Here is a 27,436-nt window from a genome sequence, read left to right on the forward strand (position 1 = left end):
TAGAGCTCATTCTCCGCGCCGGCTGCCCCAGTTCTGTCCTGGACAGCGTGCCCGCCAGCCACCACCAGCCATGGCAGGGCCCCGGGACCACCTCCTGCTCTGCCTGCTGGTCCTCTGCCTGGCAGGCTTCAGCTTCATCGGGGGTCAGAAGGTGAGTGTGAGCCGGTCGTGGGGGGCATGACATCCAGGCCCTCCCAGCCAGTAGTAGGAACAGGGAGGGAGCGCTCATGGATCAGGCACGGGGCTGGGGACACAGGGCAGCTGGTTCTTGTCTGACCTTCTCTGAGCTGGACAGAGGGCTGGGCTCTTGTGCCCACCTCCCCAGGCTGAGGTCTGTGTCTCGCTGCTTGGGGTGGCAGGGATGTGTCAGCCTGCCCCTCTGTGTCCGGCTAGCCAGCCGGGGGGTGTGGGCAGCCGTCCCAGGTCTCCCCAGCCTGAGGGTAGGGTATACAGAGCCGGGCCCATCCCCCTGCCCGGACTGAGGCCCGGTGTCTCTGTGGCCCTGGCTTGGGGATGGGAGATGTGATCACCCCCAACCCTCGCAGGGCTGACAAACTGAGAGGCTCACGTGGACCATGTGTAGGCGTGCTGGGTGTGTGTGCATGTGTATGTGCCCAGAGGCAGAATGAGGTCTACTCACCCCCAGTCCCTCTGGGCAAACAGCAGCCAACAATAATGCCCTCAAGCCTAAGAGCTGGTGTTCAAGTGCACAGCCCTGGGCACACCCAGCATCATCCCCTCAAGCCATCCCAGCCCCTGAGCAGTGGGCCCTGTTATTCTCCGCTTGAGGAAGCCAAAACCCAAGGATGATAGAGACAGGTTGGTCCAACTCCAGAGCCACGCTCCAGACCGCCATCTGCGGTTCCCCATCTGGCCATGAGGGAGGAGCCGATGGTCCCAGTGTGTGGCTGTCAGGTCCACATGCACAAGCCCCCTTTGGGATGCCTGTCTGCAGATCCACCCAAGCCCTATAGTAGGGACATTTTCCCAACTGGAGTTTCTGTGAGAGCCTCCCACCCTAGGCCTGGAGACAGTCACCTGGCTGGGGCCTGCCTCCAGGTGAAGGACCCTCTCCTGTGAGGCCAAGTTCTCTTGGGGCAGCTGCTACTGTCCCCAAATCACTAACAGGCAGACTGAGGTCCTGAGAGGAAAAGGACTTGCCCAGGATCCCACTGCCAGGCAGAGCCAGGACAGGGACCCAGGCCCTGTGCTACCCTGGGGCTTGCTCTCATCGGCCTTGTGGTCTGGTGAGGGGCCTCACCAGCTTCAGGGCCAAGTCAGGGTTGGGAACGGGCAGATCTGAGGTTGAAAAAGTGACAGTGATGGTGGAAGAGCCAAGGGTTTCAGGCTGTGCTGAGCCCTGCAGGTGGTTCCTGCTCCCTCCCTGCCTCGGTTTCCCCATGTGTACAATGCAAGGGAATTTCGAAGGCCACCTCCTTATGTTCTTGTGACAGGGGTCTATGAGGGGCCTCAGCCTGGGAGTTTTTCCTTGTCACAGACCACCTCTAAGTCTGCCTTCTGGGGCTGGGGCTCAGACCTCCTGGGCCAGGGAAGAGGGCCCTGGGGGTTCTTGTCAGGGACGCAGCGACGCTGGCCTCTCACTCACCCTCAGTCCCTCAGCACTACCGGCACCTTGTGTAGCACGAGATCCACTGTAAACATTAGGAAACCGAGGCTCTAAGGGGAAGGGATGACTTCTGGGTCACATAGCTAGTGAGGAGCAGAACTCAAACACAGGAAGATTCAGGCAGTAGAGGCAGAGAAGGCTTCCTGGAGGAGGGGGCTTAGCACCTGTCTATTCAAGTCTTTCACAAGTGCCTCCTCTGCTAGGTGTATGCTGGTGCAGGTGAAGCCTGTGGTCTCAAGCTGGGGTTTGAAGGGAGAGGAGCATTGATCTTGGGCAGGGGGAAGTAGTTTGGGAGGTCCCTTCCCATCTGAGGGAGTTTGGGTTCTGGGCCCTGGACCCCAGCTTGAGGGAACTTCTTCCACCTTCTCACAACAGGCTAACACCTCGTGTCTCCTCAACTTCCCCAGCAGTGTCTCTATGGGATGCAAACATTGCAAAATCAGTTCTGGATTAGGACAGGGAGGGGAGCAGCACCCGCCTGGCTCAGACGGGTCCCGAGGTGCCCTAGGGAAGAAGGGAATCTGATTCAGCACTCGGCTGGAATCCAGCCTCACTCCACCCAACGGGACCAGTGGCGAGATTGTCGGCTGGGGCTGATGCTCCTTCCACGCCACCAGGCAGAGGGGGCCTGCATGCCCACTTCCGGTGAGGTCCCAGAGAGAAGTGTGACTTGTCCGCTGGTTTATCCATCCATCACACAGTTACAGATGCAACAGCTCGTGAATGAGTGTCCACCCCACCACCAGCCACAAGGCTCCAGCTTCCTCCCGTGCTTGTGACTCACCCCCCACTTGACAGGACCTCTCCCTCTGCCCAAGAGTGAGGACAGTGCTCTCTCACTGCCCCTGAGCCCTTATCCAGGGCTGCTTTGAGAACTGGTCCCTGGGCCATTGCGCTGACGCTGGCAGCTGTGTCTGGCTGGCCAGGTGGCCCTCAGGGGAGCCCACCACCTGCAGAGCCTTTGCCCTGAGCCAGCAGCTGCCTGGCCCTGAAATTACCCAACTTCCTAGTCGCTCCCTGGCTCAGCAAAGACCGAGCCTCAGGCTGGGGAATGAGACCACAACATCCAGCCCCACAGCTCGGGCTGAGGCCGCCCGCAGCAACTTCCCTCTTTGCAGACCACAGAGGCAGGAGCGGAAAAGGCCAAATCACAGCAGCTGGGAGAGGCCCTGGGACCTTCATGTACACCAGAAAGTATTGAGGCACTATTTCTCCTTTTCTCTGGCTTTGAGAGCCACACATCTGTGATGTGTTCTAGGAAAGAGATGTTCTGGGTTTACTCCCTTTTGGAGCACATTGTGTTCAGCACTTTTTTTTTTAACATCTTTATTGGGGTATAATTGCTTTACAATGGTGTGTTAGGTTCTGCTTTATAACAAAGTGAATCAGTTATACATTTCAGCACTCTTTAAGATGAGAACTTCTCAGCTTCTCCAGGCCATGCCCCAAGCCCCTGAAAGCTCTCCTCATCAAAATGCACTTTGCTGTGGTCTTTTCTCCCACTGACAACCAAGAGTTTAGCTTCCATTCCTCCAGGGCCAGTGCTGTAGGTTATTGGGACTTTGTTGCCATAATGGTAGCCCCACTGATGGTGGACTTGGGGGAGCTGTGACAGGCCAGCGAGTGGACTGCAGGCCTAGGGCTTTCTTGGCTCTCAGGTGACCATCTCTTCTCCTGCCCCCACCTCTGTTCTCCATGCAGCAGCCAGAGGGCCCATTTAAAACATAAACGAGTCCTGGGTCTGCTCCGGACTCCACCTCCCCTCACTGGCCTGGCCTGGCCCCAGCCCCTCTCCAGCCTCCTCTCTGCCTGTCTCTGCCTCATCACACATGGCCGTTTGCTTCTTCCCACTTCGTGACTTTTGCCTCTCCTGTCCCCTCTGCTAGGAGCAGTGACCCTGACCAATTTTCATGCATCCTTCAGGTCCCAACTCAATTGTCACCTCCCCAGGAAGCCACCTGGGCCTCCAGCCTGGGTCTTCTCAGTTCTCTCACTCCCAGCACTGCCCATCCAGTGATGGGCAGTGGACCCCTGGGTCCCGGCTGGCGTGTGGGGCTGTGGGCCAGGCCTGGACCAGGGCTCAGGGAATGTGACTGCTTGGCCCAAACTCAGACCCCCTCCCACACGCCTGCTCACACGGGCTGGCCTCGGGCATGGGGCTGGCTGCTGGGTCTCTGACCGCAGGGCACCAGAGAGGGCCCTGGGCTGGCCGAGGGGGTCATTTGGGAGTGAGGTGGGGACGTGCTCAGAGCAGAGTGACAACTGGAGGGCCAGCCCCATGGCGCATGGCTGAAGCTCTCATCCTGCCTGTGCCCAGGGGATGGAGGATGGCGTCAACTGTGTTCTCCTCCCCAACAGTGTCAGCCTGTCATTTAGTGTTTATGTTTAAATGAAAGGGGTGAATGAGCACTAGCTTGAGAGTCTAGGTTAAAGTTCCTGGGTGGCTACAGGCGAGGGCCACCCTGATGGGGTTCAGTTTCCTCCTTTGAATCACCCAGGGTGGAACAAGAGGGCCAGATGCTCTGTGTCAGAAGGCAGAGACTCTGAGGCTTCTGGGTGTGCCTCCAGGCCCCCGGGCAGAGGTGTATGGCTGTGGACATAGAGACACACTGTGGCAGGGACAGCCTGTGACAGGCCGGTTTCCCCCAGACTCAGGGCCTTCCCTGTTCTCACTGCCTCCCCAATGAACAGATGGGAAACCAGGACCTGGAGAGGGGTGCTAGGCCTCGCTGCGATCAAGGGTCAGGGCTGTGTGCAGGGTTCAGGTCCCTCACTCCAAACCCTCCCCATGCCCAGGTACAGTCCAGACGCTGCGACATGAAGACCAGGTTTGTCACTCACATACCCTGCACCCCGTGCCCTGCCATCAAGAAGCGGGTGTGTCCCTCGGGCTGGCTTCGGGAGTTCCCGGAGAAGATCTCACAGGACTGCCGGTGCGGACCCCCACTCCACCCTTGCTTGCTTCCAGGGGTATCCTGTGGGATGGCAGGGGACCAGGAGGGCCTGGCAGGCCTGGGGATTGAGGGCAGGGACTCATTCATCCACATGTCTGTTGGCCCCTCCATTGGGACAGAGATAAGCAGGGAGGAAGGAGTAAGAATGCAGGGCAAGTGCTGTTTATTGAGCATCTACTATGGACCAGGCCCTGTGTTCAGCTCAGGGCCAGGCGGGAAGGGGTCGGGGGACCAAGAGTAACAGAACCCAGTGTGGGGAGGCTGGGCTGGAGGCTGCTGGGGGAGCCCCTCCCATCACCCTGCCCATCCTTGGTCCCCAGATACGAGGTCCAGCTGGGGGACTCTTTGTTGTCTGTGAGCGGCTGCAGCGTGGAGTGCTCGAAGGACGTGGTGCAGAAGGCCTGCTGCCCTGGCTACTGGGGGTCCCAGTGCTATGGTATGGGGGAGGGTCCCAGCCTTGCTCCTCATGCCTCAACCCACCTGCCTTCCCCTTCCACTGGCTCATTTAATGGACAGCTGGGCCTCTTGGCTCTGGCTGCCCCAGGGGAGGGACCAAGTCTGGGGCTGCCCAGAGCTGCTGGGGTCAGGTAAATTGAGAGTTCTTGGGGCAGAGCTGAGTTCTGTGTGGCGGGGGGGTCCACAGAGTGCCCTGGGGGTGCTGAGACCCCATGTAACAGCCACGGGACCTGCCTGGATGGCATAGACAGGAACGGGACCTGCGTGTGCCAGGTAAGGGCCTGGTGGGGCTGGGGTGGGGGCAGTGGAGGGGCTGCACTGACTTGGTGCCTCCCTCTGCCAGGAAAACTTCAGTGGCTCAGCCTGCCAGGAGTGTAGAGACCCCAACCGCTTCGGCCCTGACTGCCAGTCAGGTGAGTGCTGGCCAGGCAGGGGGCGGGGCCGATGTCCACTTGGGGGCCAGTGGGGACCTGGTCCCTACAGCCAGCCCCTACCAGACTCCCTCCCAGCTGCTCAGCCTCACACATCCCTTCTAGGAACATGAGCTTTGCTTTATCACACCTCTAGCCCCTGCCCATGCTGTTCTTGAAGGCCTCCTCCAGGAAGCCTTCCTTGAACCTCCTAGCTAGCACAGGTGCCTGCCCTGGGCTCCCACCACCCCTCTGGTCCTGCACCACAATTCTGTATTTTTGAGGTTGTGCCTGCTGGAGCTGAGTTCTGGAGATGCAGAGGGCAGGGACTCGACGTCCCTGTGTGCCCCTGGCTGAGGCTGGGGTCCCACCTGTCCATGTGTATCCCTCCCAGTCTGCAGCTGTGTGCATGGCGTGTGCCGCCATGGGCCACTCGGGGATGGAAGCTGCCTGTGCTTTGCTGGATTCACTGGACCCCACTGTGACCAAGGTGAGCAGCTGCTGGGGTAGCCAGTCTTTAGTGGCCAGAGCAGGAAAGGCTGACTGGGTGAAGGATGGGGCCTGAGCCTCAGCAGGACCTCTGCCTGCAGCCTCTCTCAGGGGAGGGGGTGTCATCTGAAACCTTCACTGCCCAGAGGCCCAGAGAGGATGGGGCCCTGGCCAGGGTCACACAGCAAATTTGACATAGCATCTTCACTCCTGTGTTCCTTCCCAACCTGGGACTTTGAGCTGCTGTGATAACTCTCCTTTCTCCACTCAGAGCTCCCGGTCTGCCAGGCCCTGAACTGTCCTCAGAACTCCCAGTGCTCTGCAGAGACCCCTACCTGCAGCTGCCTGCCTGGCCACACCCAGCAGGGCGGCGAATGCCTAGGTAAGTCTGGGATCTAGAGGCTAGGAGCCCCAGCTCAGGGTGAGCATCCTTTAAAACCAGCAAGTACGATCTGGCCTTTTACAGGGAGGGAGAACTCTCCCTGAGGGAGGGAAATAGGGCCTGTCCCCAAGGTCTAGATCAGCCTGTTCACCCCATCCCTGGGCCAGCCTGGATAGAGGCTGTGGAGGAGATGGGCCTCCTGGGTGCTCGTCTCACTTGGGCTCTTTCCACTGCCCCGGCAGCCCCTGACCCCTGCCAGCCGTCACCCTGCTCCCCAGTTGCCCAGTGCTCCGTGAGCCCCAGGGGGCAGGCACAGTGTCGCTGCCCTGAAAACTACCATGGGGACGGAACGGTGTGTCTGCCCCAGGACCCATGCACCACCAACAACGGCGGCTGCCCCAGCAACTCCACCTTATGTCTGTACAAGAGGCCAGGCCAGGTGAGCTGGGGCCCTGGGCTGGGCCTGCCCTGCGGTCCCCCAGCTCGCATGGGCTGTGGGACAATCGCGGGCCTCCTAGGAGCCTAAGCTGCCCCATTTGTTAAATGGGAAGAGCATGACAACCCGCTTCTGGGCTGGTGGCTGTGAGGACCCAGCAGAGCTCTGTGGGTGTGGCAGATGCCACGGTTCTCACGGATGTGGTGTCGTCCTCCCTCCCCTCCGGGTGGGCCAGGCTTCCTGCTCATGTAAGCCAGGCCTGGTCAGCACCAACCGCAATGCCTCTGCGGGCTGCTTTGCCTACTGCTTCCCCTACTCCTGTGACCGGTCAGCCACCTGCCAGGTGACCCCTGATGGAAAGACCAGGTGAGCACAGGCGCCTTGGGCTGGGCACCAGGGCCAGAGCAGAGAGGGTGGGCTTGGCAGGGGCAAGTTTGTGCCCGTGTGCACCTCAAGGGCTCTGTGGGGTTGGTGGGTGAGGGCCAGGAGGGGGACCTGGCCACGCCCCCGCCCTGACCAGTTCTACCCATGCCCCCAGCTGTGTGTGCAAGGACGGCGAGGTGGGAGATGGGCGTGCCTGCTACGGACACCTACTCCACGAGGTGCAGAAGGCCAGCCAGACGAGCATGACGTTACTGCGGCTGAGAGTCGCCTTTGCCATGCTGGGTGTGTGACCCCCGTCACTCGCCTGAGACCCCGCCCCTTGCACCCAGCATCCTTGGCAGACTCTCCAGAGATGCCTTATTTCTCTGCCCAAGAGCTGTGGAAGCAGAGAATGGACTGTGGTGGGGTGCATGATGGAGGTGGGAGCTACCCCCCCAGATCCTGATGTCCCCATTTACCCTAGATCTAGACCCAACGCCGCCCCCACCCCCCAACCTCAACTCTCCAAAACCCAGGACTGATGGCTGAGGGCCTCCCAGACCCATTCTGATACACCCTCTCCTGCCCCCAGACCAGGGCTGCCGGGAGATCCTCAGCACATCGGGCCCATTCACCGTGCTGGCACCGTCCATATCCTCTAGGACCATGAACGTGAGCCCCTGCCTATTGAGGAGTGGGCCTCCTCCCTGGACCCTGCCCTAGGCTTCAGGGCCCTGAGAGTGTCCCCAGTGCACACTCTAGGGGTCTGAGGCCTGGGAGGCCTCCTGTCCCCTCCATTGCTTGGGCAACGGTCCCTGAAGAGGACTGCCTGCCCTGCCCTGGGCCCACTCGGCACCCCTGTCCCCTTGTGCCCACAGGCATCCCTTGCCCAGCAGCTCTGCAGACAGCACATCATCGCAGGGCAGCACATGCTGGAGGAGTCAGGAACCCAGCCTACACGCAGGTGGTGGACACTGGCTGGACAGGAGATCACGGTCACTTTCGGCCGCTTCAGGGTAAGCAGGGACCTCAGCCCGGGGACCAGAGGAGTCATAGGTGGGAAACAGCCCGGGAAAAGGTGTGGAGGTGGGATAGAGCCTCAGGACAAGGAGTGGGTGTTTGGAGTCTGAGCCAGAGGTCTCATGTCTCAGCAGAAATACACCTACAAGTACAAAGACCAGCCCCAGCAGACATTCACCATCCACAAGGCCAACTACCCAGCAGCCAATGGCATCTTCCACGTGGTCACTGCCCTGCGGTGGCAGCCCCCACCAGAGCTCCCGGAGGACCCCAAGGTAAGCTAGTGCCTTCCCCTCCCACCGCCCTGTGCCCCTGCGTGGCCTCTGACCCGCACTGAGTTCGGAGAGGGGGGCGGGGCAGTTCTGGGCAGGGCTGGAGCAGAGCTCCTTCCCCTCTGGGGCCCTCATGCTCATCCCTTCCTACAGAGGACAATCGGCCAGATCCTTGCCTCCACTGAGGCCTTCACCCGGTTTGAAACCATCCTGGAGGTGAGTCTGGGCAAAAGGTCCTCGCCCATCTGATCTTTTGTCCCAGGACCCCTCACTACCCAGAATCTGCCCCACAGTGATCTGGGCTTCTGGAGTAGGACGGGCCTTTGCCCACACCCCGATCCTGGAACCTGCCCATCAGAATCCTGAGGCTCTGTGGTAGCATGAACCCATTGCCAATGTCACCCACTTACTTTTGGTGGGTGTTCCCTGCAGACCAAGGGCAGCAGGGCCCAGGCAGGATTTAGAGGTAAGGGTTGGCCACAGAACCCCCTGAGACTCCTTCTCACCGCCACAGAACTGTGGGCTGCCCTCCTTCCTGGATGGCCCTGGGCCCTTCACAGTCTTTGCCCCCAGCAATGAGGCAGTGGATGGCTTGCGGGACGGCCGCCTGGTCTACCTCTTCACAGCGGTAAGCTTGTCGGGGAGAAGGGGCCAGGGATACAGGCTCAGAGCCTCTAGCATCCAAGCCCTCTCTTTCCTGCCAGGGTCTCTCCAAACTGCAGGAGCTGGTGAGGTACCATGTCTATAGCCACGGCCAGGTGAGAGGTCCTCTGGGAGAGTGGCTGGCTTACACCTGCCAGTGGGCTGTCAGAGGGTTTGTCTGCAGATTCCGGTCTTCCGGGGGGCCCCTTCTCCCCTCCCCGCCCATCTGGACTCTACAGGACAGAGGAGAGCCTGGGGACCAAGGTGGTAGCTGCGAGTCACCTGGGCAGGACTGGGTGTGGCCCCAAGGTGTGGCTAGTGCCTGGCCTAAGGCCACTCTCTTCTCCACCCCAGCTGACTGTTGAGAAGCTCATCTCCAAGGGCCGGGTCCTCACCATGGCAAATCAGGTCCTGGCTGTGAATATCTCGGAGGAGGTGAGCTCCATGAGCACCAGGGATGGACCGGTGGAGGGGCTGGTGATGACCAGCCAGGTGTCGAGCCTCTTTCGGACCCGGCTTCGTGCTCTGAGCCCTGCGGTGGGCATGCCCTGGTGGAGGGTCATATGGGAGCAGGCACAGATCAAATCCCTCTCCTGGGGCCCAACAAGCTGGGAGGGCTCCAAAGAGGAGGAGAGTGAGCACATGGGCAGGGGGAGGGGCTCCACGTGACAGAAACCATGTGGGTCAGGGTGCAGAGGCTGGAGCGGTTCTGCCAGAGCAAGAGATGTTGCCAGGGAGCGGGTGAAGAGGTGGCTGACAGGCTGGGCTTCTGACAGTGTGCTGAGTGCAGGGGAGGGGACTGGGCCAAGGGTGCATGCTGGGCTCCGCCACAGGGGCGCATCCTGCTGGGACCTGAGGGGGTACCCCTACGGAGAGTGGACGTGCTGGCTGCCAACGGCGTCATCCACATGCTGGAAGGCATCCTGCTGCCCCCGACCATCCTGCCCATCCTGCCCAAGCTTTGCAACGAAGAGCAGCACAAGGTCGTGGCGGTAAGCGCACGGGACCCCAGCGCTGCTTGGGTCGGGGTCATCTTCCAAGGGAGAGGTACCGTTTTCTAGGTCTCCTCAAATGAATGGGTGGCTTTGGGGCTCGGGCGCAGGCCCCAGTTTTCACCTGGACACCCCACACCCAGCCCTCAGCAGTCCTCCTGATGGTCCCTTTGCCGTCACTCACGCATCTACAGCCCTATTCCCAGCCTCCCTGCCCAAATCTGTGATGCTCTCACACTGAGCTCTCCCGCCGCGGGGCCTTTGCCCTTGCTCTTCCCTCTGCCTGGAACACCATCCTCTGGCCCTCCTGTGGTGACTCTTTCTCATACCTCAGGCCTTGGCTGAGTGCCTCTTTCTTAGGGTTTGCTAAATAAATAAACCATGACTAACCCTTCTCCCTTCCTCCCCCTACCCTGCCCAGGGCTCCTGTGTGGACTGCCAAGCCCTGAACACCAGCATGTGCCCCCCCAACAGCGTGAAGCTGGTGAGCATCCCTTGGCCCAGCTCTCAGGGCTGACTCCTGACTGCCCCGTGAGGTTTCTGCCCTGGGTCAGGGTGGGGAAGTGGGGCTGGGAGGCTCAGCTGGACCTGGAGGCTCAGCCCCACTGACAGGGGAGGTGCCGGGCCCAGGGGGCCAAGGTCCCTTGACCAGGGCTGCCTGGTGAAGGGGGCCGGCCCAAAACCCCTGCCTGCTGACCAGCCTGGCACGGCCCACCCAGGACATCTCCCCTGAGGAGTGTGTCTACATCCATGACCCTACTGGGCTGAACGTCCTGAAGAAGGGCTGCGCCCACTACTGCAATCAGACCATCCTGGTGAGCCTGGGCATGGGGCACTTGCTCCCTAGGGATCTGGGGCACTTGCTTCTCCTCTGGAGCCCCCAGGCTGGGGCTGGGTGGTCTGCCATCCTCAGAGAGCTGTGCTGCATCCTAATGGTGGAAAAGGTGTCGCAGAGGGGCCTCGCCCACCCCCTTGCTCTAGACATGGCACCAGGGAGCAGAAGCAACCTGGGCCAGGGGGTCGATGTGGCTCCTGATGGACCCTCAGATGTGTTCTCTCTTACAGAAACCTGGCTGCTGCAAAGGGTTTTTTGGGCCTGACTGTGTGCAGTGTCCTGGGGGCTTCTCCAACCCCTGCTATGGCAAAGGCAACGTGAGTCCCCTCCTGCCCTGGAGTGAGGGGTGGGGGAGATAGGGGCTCCTTTCTGAGTTGGCCGGTGACTGGCTGTATGTCTGAGCAAAGCCTGCCTCTCTCTGGTATTGGGTTCTTCACATCGAGGCAGTGGAAGTTGGACCAAATTATGTTTATTTTAATTAGAATCAATTAATTAGATTGTTACATCTATTTTCATAAGGGCTATTTGTCAGTAGTTTTTTGTGTGTGTTGTATTTTTGCCATTTTGTAATATCACGATTGCTTTAGCACCTGGCTGTGGAGGAGCACAGGAGTTATGTGTTTCTAGGTTAAGCAGAAGTCACCCATGAAGCTTCCAGGGCCAGGTGCCTTTTAGGGGCTAGTTCTTTGGCAGCATCAGTGAGTTGGAAGGTCTCTTCCAGCAGGAGGTCTTCTAGGGGGAGCAGGAGCTCACAGCCTGTGGAGAGAAGGGATGTTAGGGAAGAGAATGTGGATAATCCCCTCCCCGTGACTGCTCTTGCCTCCTGCCCACCCCCAGTGCAGTGATGGGGTCCAGGGCAGTGGGGCCTGCCTCTGCTTCCCAGACTACAAGGGCATCGCCTGCCACATCTGCTCCAACCCAAACAAGCATGGAGACCAGTGCCGGCAAGGTGGGTGATCCTGGCCTAGGCCACCTGCCAGGGAGAAAAAGGGTCGCTTGGAAGTGGGGCTGGGGACTCCCAAGAAGGGAAATAGAACCTCAGGAAGAAGGGTTCAGTCCAGAGGTTATGGAGAAGGTTTTGGAAACACAAGAGTAGATGTCTCTTTTACCCATGCCTGGAAGAGAGCCACAGTTTAACCTACAGCATGCAGGATTTAGGTCAGACATACAGAAGAACTTTCCGATGGTGGTGTTGGGAGCAGGGCAGCTAGAATAGGGTGACTGAAAGCAATGAATGCCCCCCTCTCATTTCTTCCTCCCTCCCGAGTCTGGGATGACCTGATTTTGACCCTGCAGTCAAATCTATTCTGGCTGCCCCATTCCCAGCATTGCCCAACTGCATCCTGGCTCCCAGCCAGCCCTGCCTCAGCCTCAGTTTCCCTGCTCCATCTCCTCCCTGCAGACTGCGGCTGTGTCCACGGTCTATGTGACAACCGTCCGGGCAGTGGGGGGGTGTGCCAGCGTGGCACATGTGCCCCGGGCTTCAGTGGCCGCTTCTGCAACGAGTCCACAGGGATCTGTGGGCCCACAGAACAGGCCCAGCAGTGCCACCCGCATGCCCGCTGCGTTAACCAGGGGGATGTTGCCAGGTGAGGACGTGCGCTTCCTCTCTGCTGCGTCTGTGACTGCACTTGTCAGTTTGCTCACAGCTTTCAGAGGCTTACTGGAGGCTCCTCATTCACCATCTCCCACCCCCAGGTGTCTCTGTCTCGATGGCTTTGAGGGTGACGGCTTCTCCTGCACACCCAGCAACCCCTGCTCTCGCCCAGACCGTGGCGGATGCTCGGAGAATGTGAGTCTGGCCCTTTCCTTGAAGTCCTGACCCACGGGCTCGAGGTGGGACTCCCTTGCCCTCAGCCTGCCACCCTGCAGCCCTGAGTCATTTATCCGCGGCTCTCACAGGCTGAGTGTGTCCCTGGGGCCCCAGGCACCCACCACTGCACGTGCCACAAGGGCTGGAGTGGGGACGGTCGTGTCTGCGTGGCCATCGACGAGTGTGAGCTGGATGTACGAGGTGGCTGCCATGCTGATGCCCTCTGCAGCTATGTGGGACCCGGGCAGGTGAGGCTTGGCCGGCCTCGAGAGAGCAGGGTGGGGGTCTCCATCCTGGGGGGCTCTTCCCGCTAGCCCATCTGACTCTAGCAGTGTCTAAGAACTCAAGCTCAGGGTCTCTAACCTCAGACACAAATGAGAATCCAGTTCTGAAATGTTGAGTTGTACAATCTGGAAGCAGTGGACGGGTGCTGGAAGCAATGCGAAGGTTGCAGTGGTTTTAAAGGAAGGCGTGTTCGAGTGCCGGGCTAAGGCAGCATTGTTTCCAAGTCAGAAGACTGTGGCTCCTGTGTCTCAGGGATGAGGACTCTCATAACTGAGAATCAATGAGTCCTCTGCTCTTACGGGCCACTGGGGCCATTGCCTTCTGATAGTTAGCTCATTCACCCACTCACTGGTTTCCCACATGTCACCAGGCACTTGTTACATGCTAGTTGCTGTTCTAGATTTAGGAATTCAGTATTGAGCAAAGCAAGAAGAGACAGCTGCCCAAAGAGAGTGACATCCCCAAATTTTTAGACTCATGGAAATCCAGCTCTTGGAATTTTGGAGTCTCAGACTCCAGTCACAGGATCTCAGAATCTGGAATCTTCCACGTGAAGCACGTCAGGCCTGGTGAGCCCGAGGACTGGCTGGCGTTGAAGTATCTAATATGCAAGTTGGGAGGCCAGGCCTGGCTGCTTCAGGGTCAGCCTCTGTGTGGCCCAGGCTTATGTAGGGATCCGTGGGGCTCCCTGACTCCTGCCCCATGATTGTCTGGACCACCAGCCGTGGGACCTCAGCAGTGACACTCAGATGGGCCTGAGAGCTGGAGCTGCGAACTCCATCAGGAGCTTTAAAGTTCAGAACTGAGGGTGGAATAAGCAGTTGCAGATGCCCCCATCGTGCAAAGAAGGGCAACTGAGATCTGGAGAGTCTTACTAGTCACTCACCTGAGGTGTGGACAAGCCCAAGGACACTGGCATTTAGCGGGAAGGATCAGAGCAGCCAAGCAGAGTGGCGGGGTTGGAGGGGGATCCGAGCGGCCATCCCTGGGGCTGGTCTTGGTAAAACCTGCCCACTCATCACACACTGCAGACATCAACAGCCTGGCTGGGCCCAGGCCTGAGAGCAAAGAGGCCCCGAGGCTCCTGGATGCCCCCCTGCCAATGCCATCACTTCCTCAGATTCTTCCTGAGAGCCAGTCTCCCCTCAGGGCCTCAACCTCTGCATCTAGAACATGGACCTCCAAGGGTGGGGCTGGGAAAAGCTCCTCTGGGGTCTGAGCAGACCACCCCAGGGGAGTGCCCATCGGGAGCTGAGCTGAGCTGTGGAGGAGGAAAGGGTTTCATGCTTCTGGTGAGATGAGGCTCTCTGCTCCCCAACCTCTCCAGAGCCAGTGTACCTGCAAGCTGGGATTCGCGGGGGACGGCTACGTGTGCAGTCCCATTGACCCCTGCCGGGCAGGCAACGGTGGCTGCCATGATCTGGTGAGGGGGTGAGAGGGCTCCAGGCCCAGGGGAGGCTTCAGGGGTAGGCCTTGGCCGCAGCAGTGTCCCTGTCTCTGGTCAGGATTGGGATCTTTCTCAACCTGAAATCCAAACCCTGTCACCTGCTTGCCCACGGGACAGAGCTTTCACCCTCCTTATAAAGATCCCAGCCCCTGCCCTCACCACCCTCGTCCCGTGCTCCCAGCGCCACACCTTCGGCCTGGCTAGCTCCTCCTGCCCTCAGCTCAGGCCTCGCCTGGAGGTCCGGGGCCTCCCCGATGCTCCCACAGCCCTGGACTTCCCTGACCCATCTGCCAGGATGGGTTGGGGTAGCTCACGTCACATGCTCACTGGCTTGGAGAGCAGGGCCGGGCACACCAAAGGAGCAGCTTGAATACAGACTGGATAGAGGGAGAGACAGATGGTAGGGATGGGTAGCTGGACAGGAGGACAGCAGGAGGATGGGCCAGAGTGAGCGGAGAGATGGAGGGTGGGTGCTGTCCAGCTTGCCCTATGGGTGCTGAGTGGAGGCCATGTCTCTCTGCCCTCCAACCCCAGGCCACCTGCCGGGCAGTGGGAGGAGGTCAGCGGGTCTGCACATGCCCCCCTGGCTATGGGGGTGATGGCTTCAGCTGCTACGGAGACATCTTCCAGGTGAGTGGTTTCCTGTGCTTGGGGAGGAGTCCTCTTGTGTAATCCGGGGGTGGGGCCGCACTCAGGGTCATGGAGGGAGGGAGCTCAAGTCTATCCCTAGACTGGTGACTTCAGCTTTTTCCCTCCCCTCAGGAGCTGGAGGCAAATGCCCACTTCTCCATCTTCTACCAGTGGATCAAGGTAGGATCGGATGGAATGCTGGGCTTGGGGACTCAGATCCAGGAGGCCACATAACAGCTCTAAGAGCTGGAGGTGGGGGGCAGGCCTGGAGGCTGGGGGAAGTGATCTCAGGTGGTGGCTGCCTGCATCACTCCCCCTGTCCCCCCCCACACCATGTGCACAGGGGGCCGGCATCACTCTTCCTGCTGACAGCCGAGTCACAGCCCTGGTGCCCTCGGAGTCTGCCATCCGTAGGCTGAGCCCTGAGGACCAGGCCTTCTGGCTGCAGCCGAGGATGCTACCGCAACTGGTCAGGTGGGCTGCCACGGCTGGGCTCCGGGAGGGGGCTTTTGGGTGAGACCCAGCCCCTCCCCAGAGGTCCTCAACCTGGCATGTGTCCACACTTCGGGGTGGAGCCCGGTTCCAGGGGTCTCTGTAGGTTACACTAACCCGGTTCCATGGCCCCCCTGAACTGTGCCCTCTCAGGGCCCATTTTCTCCAGGGCGCCCTGTCTGAGGAGGAGCTGGCCCGGCTGGACGGGCAGAGTATAGCCACCCTGAGCCCCACCGCACGCTGGGAGATTCACAACATCAGTGGGGTACGTGGTGAACTTTGGGCAGAAGAGGGGACCATACAGGGAAGGGGGGCCTCGAGTGGCTATAGGCTTCCCAGCCCAGGGTCCCCGGCGATGCGATTGGGTCCCCTTGCCCGGCCCAGGGCTGAGCTCAGAGGATGTGCTCAGAACACATTTGCTGCTGGGTGGTGTCTTTGGGCCAGAGTGACTGCCCTGCCAGGGCTTGTCTGTTCATCTTTGTCTGCATGTGCACACCTGGCCCCCTCATGTATGGGCCCTGGTGAGGGTCTGTGTGCCCATCTGGTAGGTCCTGAGTCTGAGGGTGTCCAGGCCAGGTTGGGTGCCTTGTGCCCAGCAGCCTCTCTGTTGGTGCTACACGCACTCTTAAGTGTCTACCTGTGTCTCCCTGAGCTCTGCCTGCTGCCTTCCAGAGGGTCTGGGTGCAGAATGCCAGCGTGGACGTGGCTGACCTCCTTGCCACCAATGGTGTCCTACATGTCGTCAGTCAGGTATGGCTGGAGGGGTGTGTGTGCAGGGAACCTTCTAGTCATGCCAAGAGGCAAGGATGTACTGACCAGCTCCCATGCTCTGTGCCAGGTCTTACTGCCTCCGAGAGGGGATGTGCTGGGGGGGCAGGGGTTGCTGCAGCAGCTGGACTCAGTGCCTGCCTTCCGCCTCTTCCGGGAGCTGCTGCAGGTAAGGGCGGCAGGAGTGGGGAGTCCTGGATGGGGGCACCCTCCCCCAGGGTCAGGATTGAGGGCAAGAAGGCCCACCCCTGATGCCTGCACCCGCCCCTAGCGCCACAGGCTAGTACCCCAGATTGAGGCTGCCACCGCCTACACCATCTTCGTGCCAACCAACCACTCTCTGGAGGCCCAGGCCAACAGCAGCGGCCTGGTAAGATCACCGGGACAGGGGCCACTGAGGGGGGTGGGTGAGCCTCCCATCCCACGACAAGGACACAGCGGGCGGGACGCACCGTCCCGGGCACTCTGGAGTCCTGGAGCCCCTGAGCCTCTCCTTCCCCCTCCAGGACTTGGACGTAGTGCGACACCATGTGATCCTGGGGGAGGCGCTTTCCACAGAGGCCCTGCGCAGGGGCGGACACCGCAACTCCCTCCTGGGCCCCACGCACTGGCTTGTCTTCTACAACCATAGCGGCCAGGTTGGTGGTGGGGTGGGGGAGCACAGGAGGCCCTGCCCCGGGCACCCTGCTCTTGAACACCCCTTTTCTTTGGAGTTCCCCCACCTGGGCACCTCAGCCTCTGGTCCAGAGACTTCCCATCCTGGGAGACCCCCAGTCCACAGAGATACCCCAGCCCTGGAGCGCCTCCGTGGCCTGCAGCCCCTGAGGGGAGGGTGGGGATGGGGTGGGGGGTGTTCAGCCTCCTGCCCTAACCCCCAGCCCGAGGTGAACCATGTGCCGCTGGAAGGCCCTGTGCTGGAGGCCCCTGGCCGCTCACTGTTTGGCCTGTCCGGGGTCCTGACGGTGGGCTCAAGCCGCTGCCTGCACAGCCACGCAGAGGCCCTGCGGGTAAGAGGCTGGGGCCTGGGGAGCGCAGAGGGGCGGTCAAGAGCCGGAGGCTCTGGCTGGCCTGGCCGGCGGGAGGGACACTTGGTCAGGGGTGGGAGAGCTGTTAGCCCGCCCCAGAGGAGGGAAGGTGGGTTTGGAGCCCCCGCCTCGGGACTGCCTGACACTCTGCCCTCCTTCCCTTCAGGAGAAATGTGTAAATTGCACCCGGAAATTCCGCTGCACTCAAGGCTACCAGCTGGAGGTGAGGCAGGGCCCAGCACATTCCGTCCCTGCTTCACCTGCTCTCACTGTGCCCAAGGTGTCCGAGCTCCCCGGGCCCAGCTCTGCTCACCCAGGCATGGGAACCTGGAGCAGCGTGGGCCGCTTGGCTCTCCTGCCAGCGGCCAGGAGGCCTGGGTCCAGGTCTGCCCAGAGGAGGCCTCACTCAGACTGGCAACCTGAGGCCAGTGACCCTCGGGCTGCCAGTCCTGCCTACCTTCTCCTCCTCAGGTCTATCTGTCGTGGTCCTTCCTTGACCCTTTTGCTATCCTGCTTACCTGTCTCACCCACTGACACCTGTAATCTGTCTCCCCATTCACTGCCTTGCCCCTACCTAAGCCACTGCCTGAGTCCTCCTGCCTGTCCCTATTTCCAGGACACCCCCAAGAAGAGCTGTGTCTACCGGTCTGGCTACTCCTTCTCCCGGGGCTGTTCTTACACGTGTGCCAAGAAGATCCAGGTTTGCCCTGAAGCAACCCCCAGCCCCAAGCCTTTGACCAGAGAGGAGGAGGTGGGAGTGGGGGCCCAGGGCAGGAGCTGGGATTAGGCTTCAAAGGCAGAGGCAGGGCTAGGACTATGACGAAGCCAGGGAAGCAAAGGCCTGGCGGAAGGGGGAGAGAGGTCTGAGGTCAGAGGGGCCAGTGTTTTTCTCTGTAGCTGTGCCTCCAGGGAGTGGGGATGGGGAGAGAGAGAAAGAGGCTCAGCCTAGAACTGACACCAGCAACCAAGCCCTGGGGGCAGCAATGGGGCGAGCTCTGCCCCTCTCCGTGGAGTCCGTTTCCTCACCCCTGCCATGGAGAGGCTTGTAGAAGGCAGTCTCCATTTCTCTGGGTCTGACTTGCTTTGTTCTGTGGCTCTGTGGCCCCAAGATGCCCTTCCCCCGACCCCCGCCGTTTCCCTGCCCCCTGACGTCTGTCCTGGCCTGTGCCGGGCCTCTCCTTGTGCCCCCTCCCACAGGTGCCTGACTGCTGCCCTGGCTTCTTCGGCACACTGTGTGAGCCGTGCCCGGGGGGTCTGGGTGGTGTGTGCTCGGGCCACGGGCAGTGTCAGGACAGGCTCCTGGGCAGTGGGGAGTGCCGCTGCCACGAGGGCTTCCACGGAACGGCCTGTGAGATGTGTGAGCTGGGCCGCTACGGGCCCAACTGCACTGGAGGTGAGGCCCCGGGGGCGGGCAGGAATGGTGGGAAAGGCGGCCAAGGACAGCGGTCATGGAGACGCCGCAGCAGGGACAGAACAGGCACTGGGTAACTTCTGTCCTGCCTCGTTCCGCTCCCAGTGTGTGACTGTGCCCACGGGCTGTGCCAGGAGGGGCTCCGAGGGGACGGAAGCTGTGTCTGTAACGTGGGTTGGCAGGGCCTCCGCTGTGACCAGAGTGAGGAGTGGCCCCAAGGGGGAGAGGCGGGTGACTCCTGGGGAGGCGGTTCCTGGGTCAGCATGATCAGAACCATCCTCCTACCCCCCAGAAATCACTGGCCCTCAGTGCCCACAGAAGTGTGACCCCAATGCCAAGTGAGTGAGCTCAGCCTGGGGCAGGTGGGCAAGTGGGGGGGGCGTGGCTAGGGTCAGGGCAGGGGCCGGGCAGACATAGACTAAGCTGTTGCCATCCCTCCCAGCTGCGTCCAGGACTTGGCTGCAGCCCCTGCCTGTGTCTGTGCCGCGGGGTACTCGGGCGACGGCATCTACTGTGCAGGTCCAGGCACACCAATGCCCCGAGGCCCCTGAAATTTGGGGGTGGATTTCCCCACAGAGCCCTTTCCATGCCCTTTAGGTCCAGTCTCTATCCCTGTCACCTCTTGGGTCTTACCCCTCCCTCCGACCTTTTCCTTTCTCTCATGCCCTCCTCCCCTGTCCCCACTCTGTCCCATGCCCACTGCTCACAACTCTGGGATCATCTACCCCTAGTGGTGGACCCTTGTGCCTATGACCATGGGGGCTGCTCCCCCCACGCCAACTGCACCAATGTGGCACCTGGTCAGCGGACATGCACCTGCCTGGATGGCTACACGGGTGATGGGGAGCTGTGCCAGGGTGAGGCTGGGGTCTGCCCCCAGGGGTGTGGTTTCAGTGGCATGAGTGAGACTAGGAAGGGCTGAGGGGCACACACAGGTGTGAGCCTGAGGGTGCTGAGAGAGTAGGGGATGAGCACCTCAACAGACAGATGAATGGAGGGGCTGCCTAGGGCCAGCCCTCATCCCAATGTCTTTTCCCCCAGAAGTTAACGGCTGTCTCATCCACCACGGGGGCTGCCACATGCACGCCGAATGTATCCCCACCGGCCCCCAGCAGGTCAGCACAGCAGAGCTGGACACTGGGGCTGTGCCATTCCCTCATAGGGTGTGGCCCTCCTCAGACCAGGCCCAGGGAGGGGTGCTCCTTCTGTCCAGGGCGCTGGCCCACTCTAGGGTACCAGCAGCCCCACTGATTAGGATTTGGGACAGGTCTCCTGCAGCTGCCGCGAGGGTTACAGTGGGGACGGCATCCGGACTTGTGTGCTCCTGGACCCCTGCTCCCAGGTCAGGCCCCCAAGTCGCACCCAGTTCCACAGGGGGAGGGGACTGGGGTGGGAACCAGCCTTCCTCACCCCCAGCAGGGTCCTGAGTTCTTCTGAAGGGTGAGCCACCTGCGCTCTGACTGAGGGGTCAAGGTCAAGTCTGACTGATTAGTAGGAAACAGGGCCTTGGGTGTTGGGGAGGGAACTTCATGGCCCCTTCCCCACAGCTGGTTGGGGCAGCAGTCCTGGGAGTCACTGATGCCTCTTTCCTGTCCCTGCCTCAGAACAATGGAGGCTGCAGCCCCTATGCTGTGTGCAAAAGCACAGGGGATGGCCAGAGGATGTGTACCTGCGATGCAGTCCACACTGTGGGTGATGGCTTCACCTGCCGTGCCCGAGTCGGCCTGGTAATGATGCCCAAGTAGGACCCCTGACCGAGCCTTGGCAATGCCGCCCATGGGCCTGACCCGTGATATTGGTTAAGACCCCAAATTTGATCCTGATCCTGGCCCTGACCAGGACTTGAGCCTGACCCCTGACTCCACCTAGGCATGACCCAGTTGTGATCCATGAAACCAATCCTGATCCCCGCACAGACCACCCTGGCTTTCCTTTCCTCATCTCTGTCTTGGCCAGACCTTGGGCTCTAGGTGCTGGGACAGGCACCAGCCCTGAATGGAGGCCAACCACAATCTGAGCTGATCCTTGTCTCCCCTGATCCAGGAGCTCCTTCGGGACAAGCATGCCTCATTCTTCAGCCTCCATCTCCTGGTGAGTAACCAGCTGGCCTGCACATCCTTGGTCCAGCCTGGGCCTCTCTGACCTGCAAATCCCACCTGTCTCTGGGCCATGATATTCTCATTTGGTCAGAGGGCTGGCTGGTTTGGTTTCTGAGTCTGTGTCTCTCCCAGAAAATCAGTGGAAACCTCGAGTTGGTCCCAGGTCGCCCTTCTTCCACTTAAGCTGTTTCCCTCTCCCCCCAGGAATACAAGGAGCTCAAGGGGGATGGGCCTTTCACAATCTTTGTGCCGCATGCAGATCTAATGACCAACGTGTCGCAGGTAACTCAGCCCCTGGAGCAAGGCTGGGGATTCTGGGGGGTGGGCGCTGCCTGGGCAGAGGTGGAAGTCAGGGCACCCTTGTGCCCTCATGACTCCCACTCCAGGATGAGCTGGCCCGGATTCGTGCCAATCGCCAGCTTGTGTTCCGCTATCACGTGGCTGGTTGCCGGCAGCTGCGAAGCCAGGAGCTGCTAGAGGAGGGCTATGCCACCACACTCTCCGGGCACTCGCTGCGCTTCAGTGAGAGGGAGGTGAGCCCAGGTCCTGGTCCCCGACATGGACTGTCCACAGACCAAGGACTCAGCTGCTCTCAAGCCCCGCATCTATGCCCTGTCCCCATGCTTTTAAGACCGTCTCACCTTCCCAGGGCCAGGGCGGCTTTAATGAGAGGGAGATGAGTCTGTCCCCGGACCCCACCCACTACCAGGGGCCAGTCCTGGGCTCAGGACTTCTGAGCTTGGCCCTGTGTCTGCACGGCTCCCACCAGCCAAGTCCAGTGGTGGTTTCCCTGGGTGGCTGTTTCCCTGGGCTGGAGGCAAGACCCACCCTCAGCCTTGACCCCGCCCACTTCCTGCCCCAAGACTCACCCAACCCAGGCTCTGCTCCCACCTCAGGCCCCACCCACAGCTCCCTGAGCACCCCACTAATTGGCTTTATTCAATCCCGGCCCCACCCCCAGGGCAACATATACATCAATGACTTCGCGCGCCTGGTGAGCAGCGACCACGAGGCTGTGAACGGTGTCTTGCATTTCATCGACCGTGTCCTGCTGCCACCTGAAGCGCTGCACTGGGAGCCTGACGCTGCCCCGATTCCGCAGGTATGACCTGGGTGCGGGCGGGGAACTGGAAGGCAGGCGCCCAGGGGCCTGGGATCCTCCCTCCCCTCCTGACCTCACTGTTCACTGAGCGCCTGTCCCCAGAGAAACTTCACTGCCGCTGCGGAGAGCTTCGGTTACAAGATCTTCAGTGGCCTTGTGACGGTACTGCTCCTGTGTGTGACCCTTTCGGTGTGTGTATGTGTGCACGTTTAAGTGTGTATATGCGGGCGACTGTCAACCTGTGTGCTCACCTTTCTGTGCACAGGGACATATTTGTGGGCATGAGCGTCCCAGTGAGCACAAGAGTGTGCTTATTTGTGCCCACATACTTGACAACTTGTATGTATTGTCCATGTCTATTGGCCTGGGATGGCTACAGAGGCATGTGGCTGGTGGGAAGGTCACCTGGGTCCCTGGAGCCCCTCCATCTGCCCACCATCCTCTGACGGGACTGTCACACCTCTATCCTACCAGATGGCTGGCCTGCTGCCCCTGCTTCGAGATTCATTCCATAGGCCCTTCACAATGCTGTGGCCCACAGACTCCGCCCTGCAAGCCTTGCCTCCCGATCGCCAGGTCTGGCTATACCATAAAGACCACCGTGACAAGCTGGCGGCTATTGTGCGGGGCCACGTGATCCGCAACGTCGAGGTGGGTGCACTCCCAGACCTTGGTCCCCACTGCCGGCCACTGAGCCTGCCCTCCCAGCTCCAACTGTGCTCCATCTGCTCAGGCCTTGGCATCTGACCTGCCCAACCTGGGCCCACTGCGCACCATGCATGGGACCCCCATCTCCTTCTCCTGCAGCCGTGCCCGGCCGGTGAGTCTGGGGAGGAAGCTTGAACGAGGGAAGCAGGAGGCAGGGGCCCTGGCACTGGCAGGGCAGGGCGGGGCGGGGGGGGGGGCTGCAGTACATCTGTGATCCACCACGTACTCCACATCTTCCGCCTGCAGGGTGAGCTCACGGTGGGAGAGGAGGACGCCCGGATTGTGCAGCGACACCTGCCCTTTGAGGGGGGCCTGGCTTACGGCATCGACCAGCTGCTGGAGCCACCTGGCCTTGGTGCCCGGTGTGACCGCTTTGAGACTCGGCCTCTGTGGCTGGTGAGGGAGGCCACAGGCCAGAGGTGGATGGATAGGCAGGGGCCTAAGCCCACCTGTCCTGTCCACTCACTTGAGCTTGCTTTGTTGGTCTCCCTTCCTTGCAGAAGGTTTGCAGCGTTTGTGGGCTGGAACCACCCTGTCCTGAGGGCTCACAGGAGCAGGTAAGGGGCTGGGAGCCAGGTGGGGGTGGGGGAAGGGCCCAGGGCCTACCAAGCTCAGGTTTGCAGCCCGATTCCTCTTGGCCCAGGGCAGCCCTGAGGGCTGCTGGCGCTACTTCTCAAAGTTCTGGACGTCTCCTCCGCTGCACTCCCTGGCACTGCGCAGTGTTTGGGCCCGGCCCAGCCACTGGGGTCAGCCCCAAGGCCTGGGCAGGGGCTGCTACCGCAACTGTGTCACCACCACCTGGAAGCCCAGCTGCTGCCCTGGTCACTATGGCAGTGAGTGCCGAGGTGAGTGTCCTGAGGCTGTGGAGGCTGCTGGCTGGCTTCTCCAGCTCCCAAGGTGGCCAAGGGCGTAGTTCTGGCCGTTGTGCCTCAGAAAGGGTGTCAGGGTGGTCAGGGGCTGGGGGCGGGGAGTGGATCTTACCAGGTGAGAACGCTCTAAGAGCTGGGGTGGGTGTGTAGATGGTACAGGACCTGGTGGGGTGTGTTGGGGTCCGGGTGTTCTCCAGGGCGTGGGGAGTTGGGTGGATTGCTGCTTCTGCAAGAGCCTCTGCTGCTGCTGGGTGGCGGACGGACTGTGTGGCTAGGCTGGGGATGCGTGTCTGCGGCTCCTGATGAGCGTCCCTGGCCCCACCTCTCTTCTCCCACCCTAACCCCTAGCTTGCCCTGGGGGTGCCAGCAGCCCCTGTAATGGCCATGGCACGTGCATGGACGGCATGAGCGGCAGCGGGAACTGTAGGTGCCATTCGAGGTTTGCCGGGATGGCATGTGAACTCTGTGCCCCAGGTGCCTTTGGGCCCCTTTGCCAAGGTAGGCTGTCCTGCCCGACCCTGCCCTATCCTGCTCCCTAATCCACATGGCCCATGTGCCGCCACCATCCTGCCTGTCCCTCTCCCCAGCCTGCAACTGTACCTCCCATGGCCACTGCGATGAGGGCCTGGGGGGCTCTGGCTCCTGCTTCTGTGATGAGGGCTGGACTGGGCCACACTGTGAGGTGCAGCTGGGTGAGTGGGCCCTGTGCTTGTGCCGACCCTGCACACTTGTATACCTACACACACCAGTGCATGCCCCAACTGCACAGTGAGGTGGAAGGGGGTCTAGGAGGGCAGCCACTAACCTGGATGTGTGGGGTGGGCCCTGGGGGACAGAGCTGCAGCCTGTGTGTGCTCCACCTTGCGCATCCCAGGCCGTGTGCCGCGCTGGCCACAGCTGTGAGTGCAGCCTGGGCTACGAAGGGGATGGCCGCACGTGCACAGGTGAGCAGGAATGTGAGGTGGGAGGCCCCACTCCCCTCCCCTCCTGTCGCCTGGTCCAACCACTCTCTCGCTGCCTCCAGTGGTAGACCTGTGCCAGCATGGGCGTGGCGGGTGCAGCGAGCATGCCAACTGCAGCCAGGTAGGCACAGTGGTCACCTGCACCTGCCTGCCCGACTACGAGGGTGATGGCTGGAGCTGCCGGGCCCGCAACCCCTGTGAGGATGGCCACCGCGGGGGCTGCAGCGAGCACGCTGACTGCCTGAGCACTGGACCGGTGAGCAGGCGGGCAGCCAAGCAGCTGGGCGGGGGCCCCCCGATGAGCGGCTGCCCCAGTCCCTGAAGGGCGCCCACCTGCTCTGCTGTCCAGAACACACGGCGCTGTGCGTGCCACGCCGGCTACGTGGGTGATGGACTGCAGTGTCTGGAGGAGCCTGAGCCGCCCGTGGACCGCTGCCTGGACCAGCCACCACCCTGTCACGTGGACGCTGTGTGCACTGACCTGCACTTCCAGGGTGTGCTTCCCTGCCCTCTCCCAGCACCCCGGCTTTACCTCGGTGCTGGCCCTCTGACCATGCATCCCTGCCTTCCACAGAAAAACGAGCTGGTGTCTTCCACCTCCAGGCCCCCAGTGGCTCCTACAGCCTGAATTTCTCACAGGCCGAGGCAGCCTGTGGGGCCCAAGGAGCTGTGCTTGCTTCTCTCCCTCAGCTCTCTGCTGCCCAGCAGGTGCGCGGGGCCCAGGAGTCTGGAGCCAAGCCTGTGGGGGCCCCTTGAGTTGGGTCTTGGGTCTCAGCATCTGTTTGTACCCCTACAGCTGGGCTTCCACCTCTGCCTTGTGGGCTGGCTGGCCAATGGCTCGGCTGCCCATCCCGTCGTTTTCCCGGCAGCAGACTGTGGCGATGGTCAGGTGGGCGTGGTCAGTCTGGGTGCCCGGGAGAACCTGTCCGAGTGCTGGGACGCCTACTGCTACCGCATGCAAGGTACAGCCACCCACCACACCCCATTCTCTGCCCTGCCTTTTCCCACTGACCCACTAACTCACTGCCTTTCCTGCAGACGTGGCCTGCCGATGCCGCGATGGCTTCGTGGGTGATGGGGCCAGCGTGTGCAATGGGAAGCTGCTTGATGTACTGGCCACCACTGCCAACTTCTCCACCTTCTACGGGGTGTGCAGGGGCCCAGGCTTAGGACCGGGGGGTGGTACAGCTGGGATCCCTGTGGAGAGAGCCTACCCACAACCCTGTCCCCACCATCCCAGATGCTACTGGGTTATGCCAATGCCACCCCGAGGGGTCTCGACTTCCTGGACTTCCTGGACGACGAGCTCACCTACAAGACACTCTTCGTCCCTGTCAACGAAGGCTTTATGGACAACCTGGTAAGTAGCAGGGGATGTGGGGAGAGCAGGGCCCAACTCTGCTCCCTCTAGCTGGCCCAGGCCAACAGGCCCTGCTTTGCCCACAGACACTGAGCGGCCCAGACCTGGAGCTACACGCCTCCAATACCACCTTCCTGAGCACCAACGCCAGGCACGGTACCTTGCTTCCCGCCCACTCAGGCCTCAGCCTCATCATCAGTGACATGGGCCCTGACAACAGTTCTCAGGCCCCTGTGGTGAGTCTGGAGGCTGCCCCTCCCCTACTGGCCCCAGCCCTCACTCACCCACTGGGCCTGACCTGGTCTCCCTACAGGTCCCAGGAGCAGTTGTGGTTAGCCACGTCATTGTGTGGGACATCGTGGCCTTCAACGGCATCATCCACACTCTGGCCAGCCCCCTCCTGGCACCCCCACAGCCTGTGAGTTGGCCAGGGGTGGGCAAGGGGTGAGGAGACCGCTCTGGCCAGGTCTCTTGATGCTCTCCTCGTTGGCAGCGGGCAGTGTTGGCCCCGGAGGCCCCACCTGTGGCAGCAGGCGCAGGGGCTGTGGTAGCTGCTGGAGCGCTCCTTGGCCTTGCGGCCGGAGCCCTCTACCTTCGTGCCCGAAGCAGGTCCGCAGGCTTTGGCTTCTCTGCCTTCCAGGTAGGCTGGGCTGGAGACTGATGGGGTTGGTGGGGTCTGGGCCCACCGAGCTTGCTTGAGGCCTCTCACTACTCACCTCCCTTCCCAGGCGGAAGATGATGCTGCTGATGACTTCTCCCCATGGCAGGAAGGGACGAGCCCAACCCTGGTCTCTGTCCCCAACCCGGTCTTTGGTAGCCATGATGCCTTTTGTGAGCCCTTTGACGTGAGTGCGGGGGCTGGGGGCTTGGGAAAGGGGACCCAGGGCCTGGTCTCAGTCCAGCCACTAACAAACATACAGTCCTCCCCTCAGGACGCGCTCCTGGAGGACGACTTCCCTGACACCCAGAGGATCCTCGAGGTCAAGTGACGCAGCCGGTGCTGAAGCAGAGGCACGAGCAGGAGGGAGGCGGCTTTTATTGCCCAGAGTGGGTGGGGACAGCAGGGGCTGGGCCTGGTCCACACAATAAAGGTACCCTCAGCGGATGTGGGCCATATCGCCAAGGAAGGGTGTCTTCATGCATCCAGTGCAGAGCTGATCCATCCAGAGCGGTGCCTCGTGCTGCAGGGGCGTGCGGCGCGGGTAGAAGGTGAAGTCCACGCGGTAGTTGAGCAGACAGCTGAGGGAGGCCATGTAGAGGTCGGAGAAGCGCACCAGGCGCCGCGAGAAGTAGGTGGGGTTGTGGAAGGTGCGAAAGATGCTCCCGAACTGCGCATTGAACAGGGCCTTGGTGATGCACCTGGGGAGGGAGATGTGGGCACTCATGGGGGTGCTCCTGAGGGGGCTGGGCTGGGGCTCCTGCCCAGGCCCCACCACTCACCTCAGCTCCTGCCGCTCCTTCATCCAGGCGGCCAGCACCTGCCGAGACTCGGCATCCTGGTAGGTCTGGGGGAGACAAGGGGTGCTCTGGGTGTGTGCAGCCAGGCAGCGGCCCCCCACCTCCCTGCAGACATCCAGCTGCCCCCGC

At 61.3% G+C, this 27,436-nt stretch overlaps 2 protein-coding genes across 8 annotated transcripts in view; one reads left to right on the forward strand and one right to left on the reverse strand.

The window, feature by feature from the left end:
• STAB1 (stabilin 1) lies at positions 1–26,915 on the forward strand. Of its 6 annotated transcripts, none has more exons than XM_082663901.1 (69): positions 1–151; positions 4,424–4,560; positions 4,902–5,017; positions 5,225–5,310; positions 5,381–5,450; positions 5,842–5,937; positions 6,208–6,318; positions 6,561–6,757; positions 6,990–7,120; positions 7,293–7,420; positions 7,710–7,789; positions 7,996–8,133; positions 8,272–8,412; positions 8,563–8,625; positions 8,924–9,037; positions 9,114–9,167; positions 9,406–9,486; positions 9,885–10,043; positions 10,465–10,527; positions 10,763–10,858; positions 11,109–11,195; positions 11,716–11,827; positions 12,281–12,467; positions 12,577–12,670; positions 12,781–12,939; positions 14,304–14,399; positions 14,958–15,053; positions 15,168–15,233; positions 15,397–15,527; positions 15,699–15,810; positions 16,218–16,295; positions 16,384–16,482; positions 16,585–16,683; positions 16,820–16,951; positions 17,192–17,320; positions 17,505–17,561; positions 17,955–18,038; positions 18,536–18,731; positions 18,855–18,950; positions 19,042–19,087; positions 19,192–19,268; positions 19,481–19,606; positions 19,791–19,864; positions 20,005–20,091; positions 20,354–20,476; positions 20,793–20,840; positions 21,053–21,130; positions 21,235–21,381; positions 21,810–21,950; positions 22,053–22,112; positions 22,425–22,601; positions 22,684–22,770; positions 22,905–23,054; positions 23,159–23,215; positions 23,302–23,503; positions 23,876–24,025; positions 24,115–24,219; positions 24,364–24,471; positions 24,552–24,745; positions 24,839–24,983; positions 25,064–25,197; positions 25,286–25,451; positions 25,528–25,637; positions 25,730–25,849; positions 25,936–26,085; positions 26,163–26,267; positions 26,343–26,489; positions 26,578–26,694; positions 26,782–26,915. In XM_082663901.1, the coding sequence occupies exons 1-69, from the start codon at positions 71–73 to the stop codon at positions 26,836–26,838; spliced, it is 7,740 nt and encodes a 2,579-aa protein (XP_082520027.1). In that variant the 5' UTR covers positions 1–70; the 3' UTR covers positions 26,839–26,915. The 6 variants fall into 6 exon arrangements, 5 of the variants coding, with proteins under 5 accessions (XP_082520027.1, XP_082520028.1, XP_082520030.1 ...); XM_082663902.1 differs by having other exon boundaries at positions 20,017–20,091; XM_082663904.1 differs by having other exon boundaries at positions 15,186–15,233; positions 20,017–20,091.
• NT5DC2 (5'-nucleotidase domain containing 2) overlaps positions 26,801–27,436 on the reverse strand; it is a 17,672-nt gene continuing 17,036 nt past the window's right edge. For both annotated transcript variants that reach the window (XM_082663905.1, XM_082663906.1), the window contains exons 13-14: positions 27,290–27,354; positions 26,801–27,208 (exon numbers count right to left, since the gene is read on the reverse strand). In XM_082663905.1, coding sequence (XP_082520031.1) covers positions 26,947–27,208; positions 27,290–27,354 — 327 coding nt within the window. In that variant the 3' untranslated portion in view covers positions 26,801–26,946. The remainder of the gene's footprint in view (positions 27,209–27,289; positions 27,355–27,436) is intronic.

This window comes from Grampus griseus (assembly GCF_964374135.1).
Source record: "Grampus griseus genome assembly, chromosome: 10".
Classification (NCBI taxonomy): Eukaryota; Metazoa; Chordata; class Mammalia; order Artiodactyla; family Delphinidae; genus Grampus; species Grampus griseus.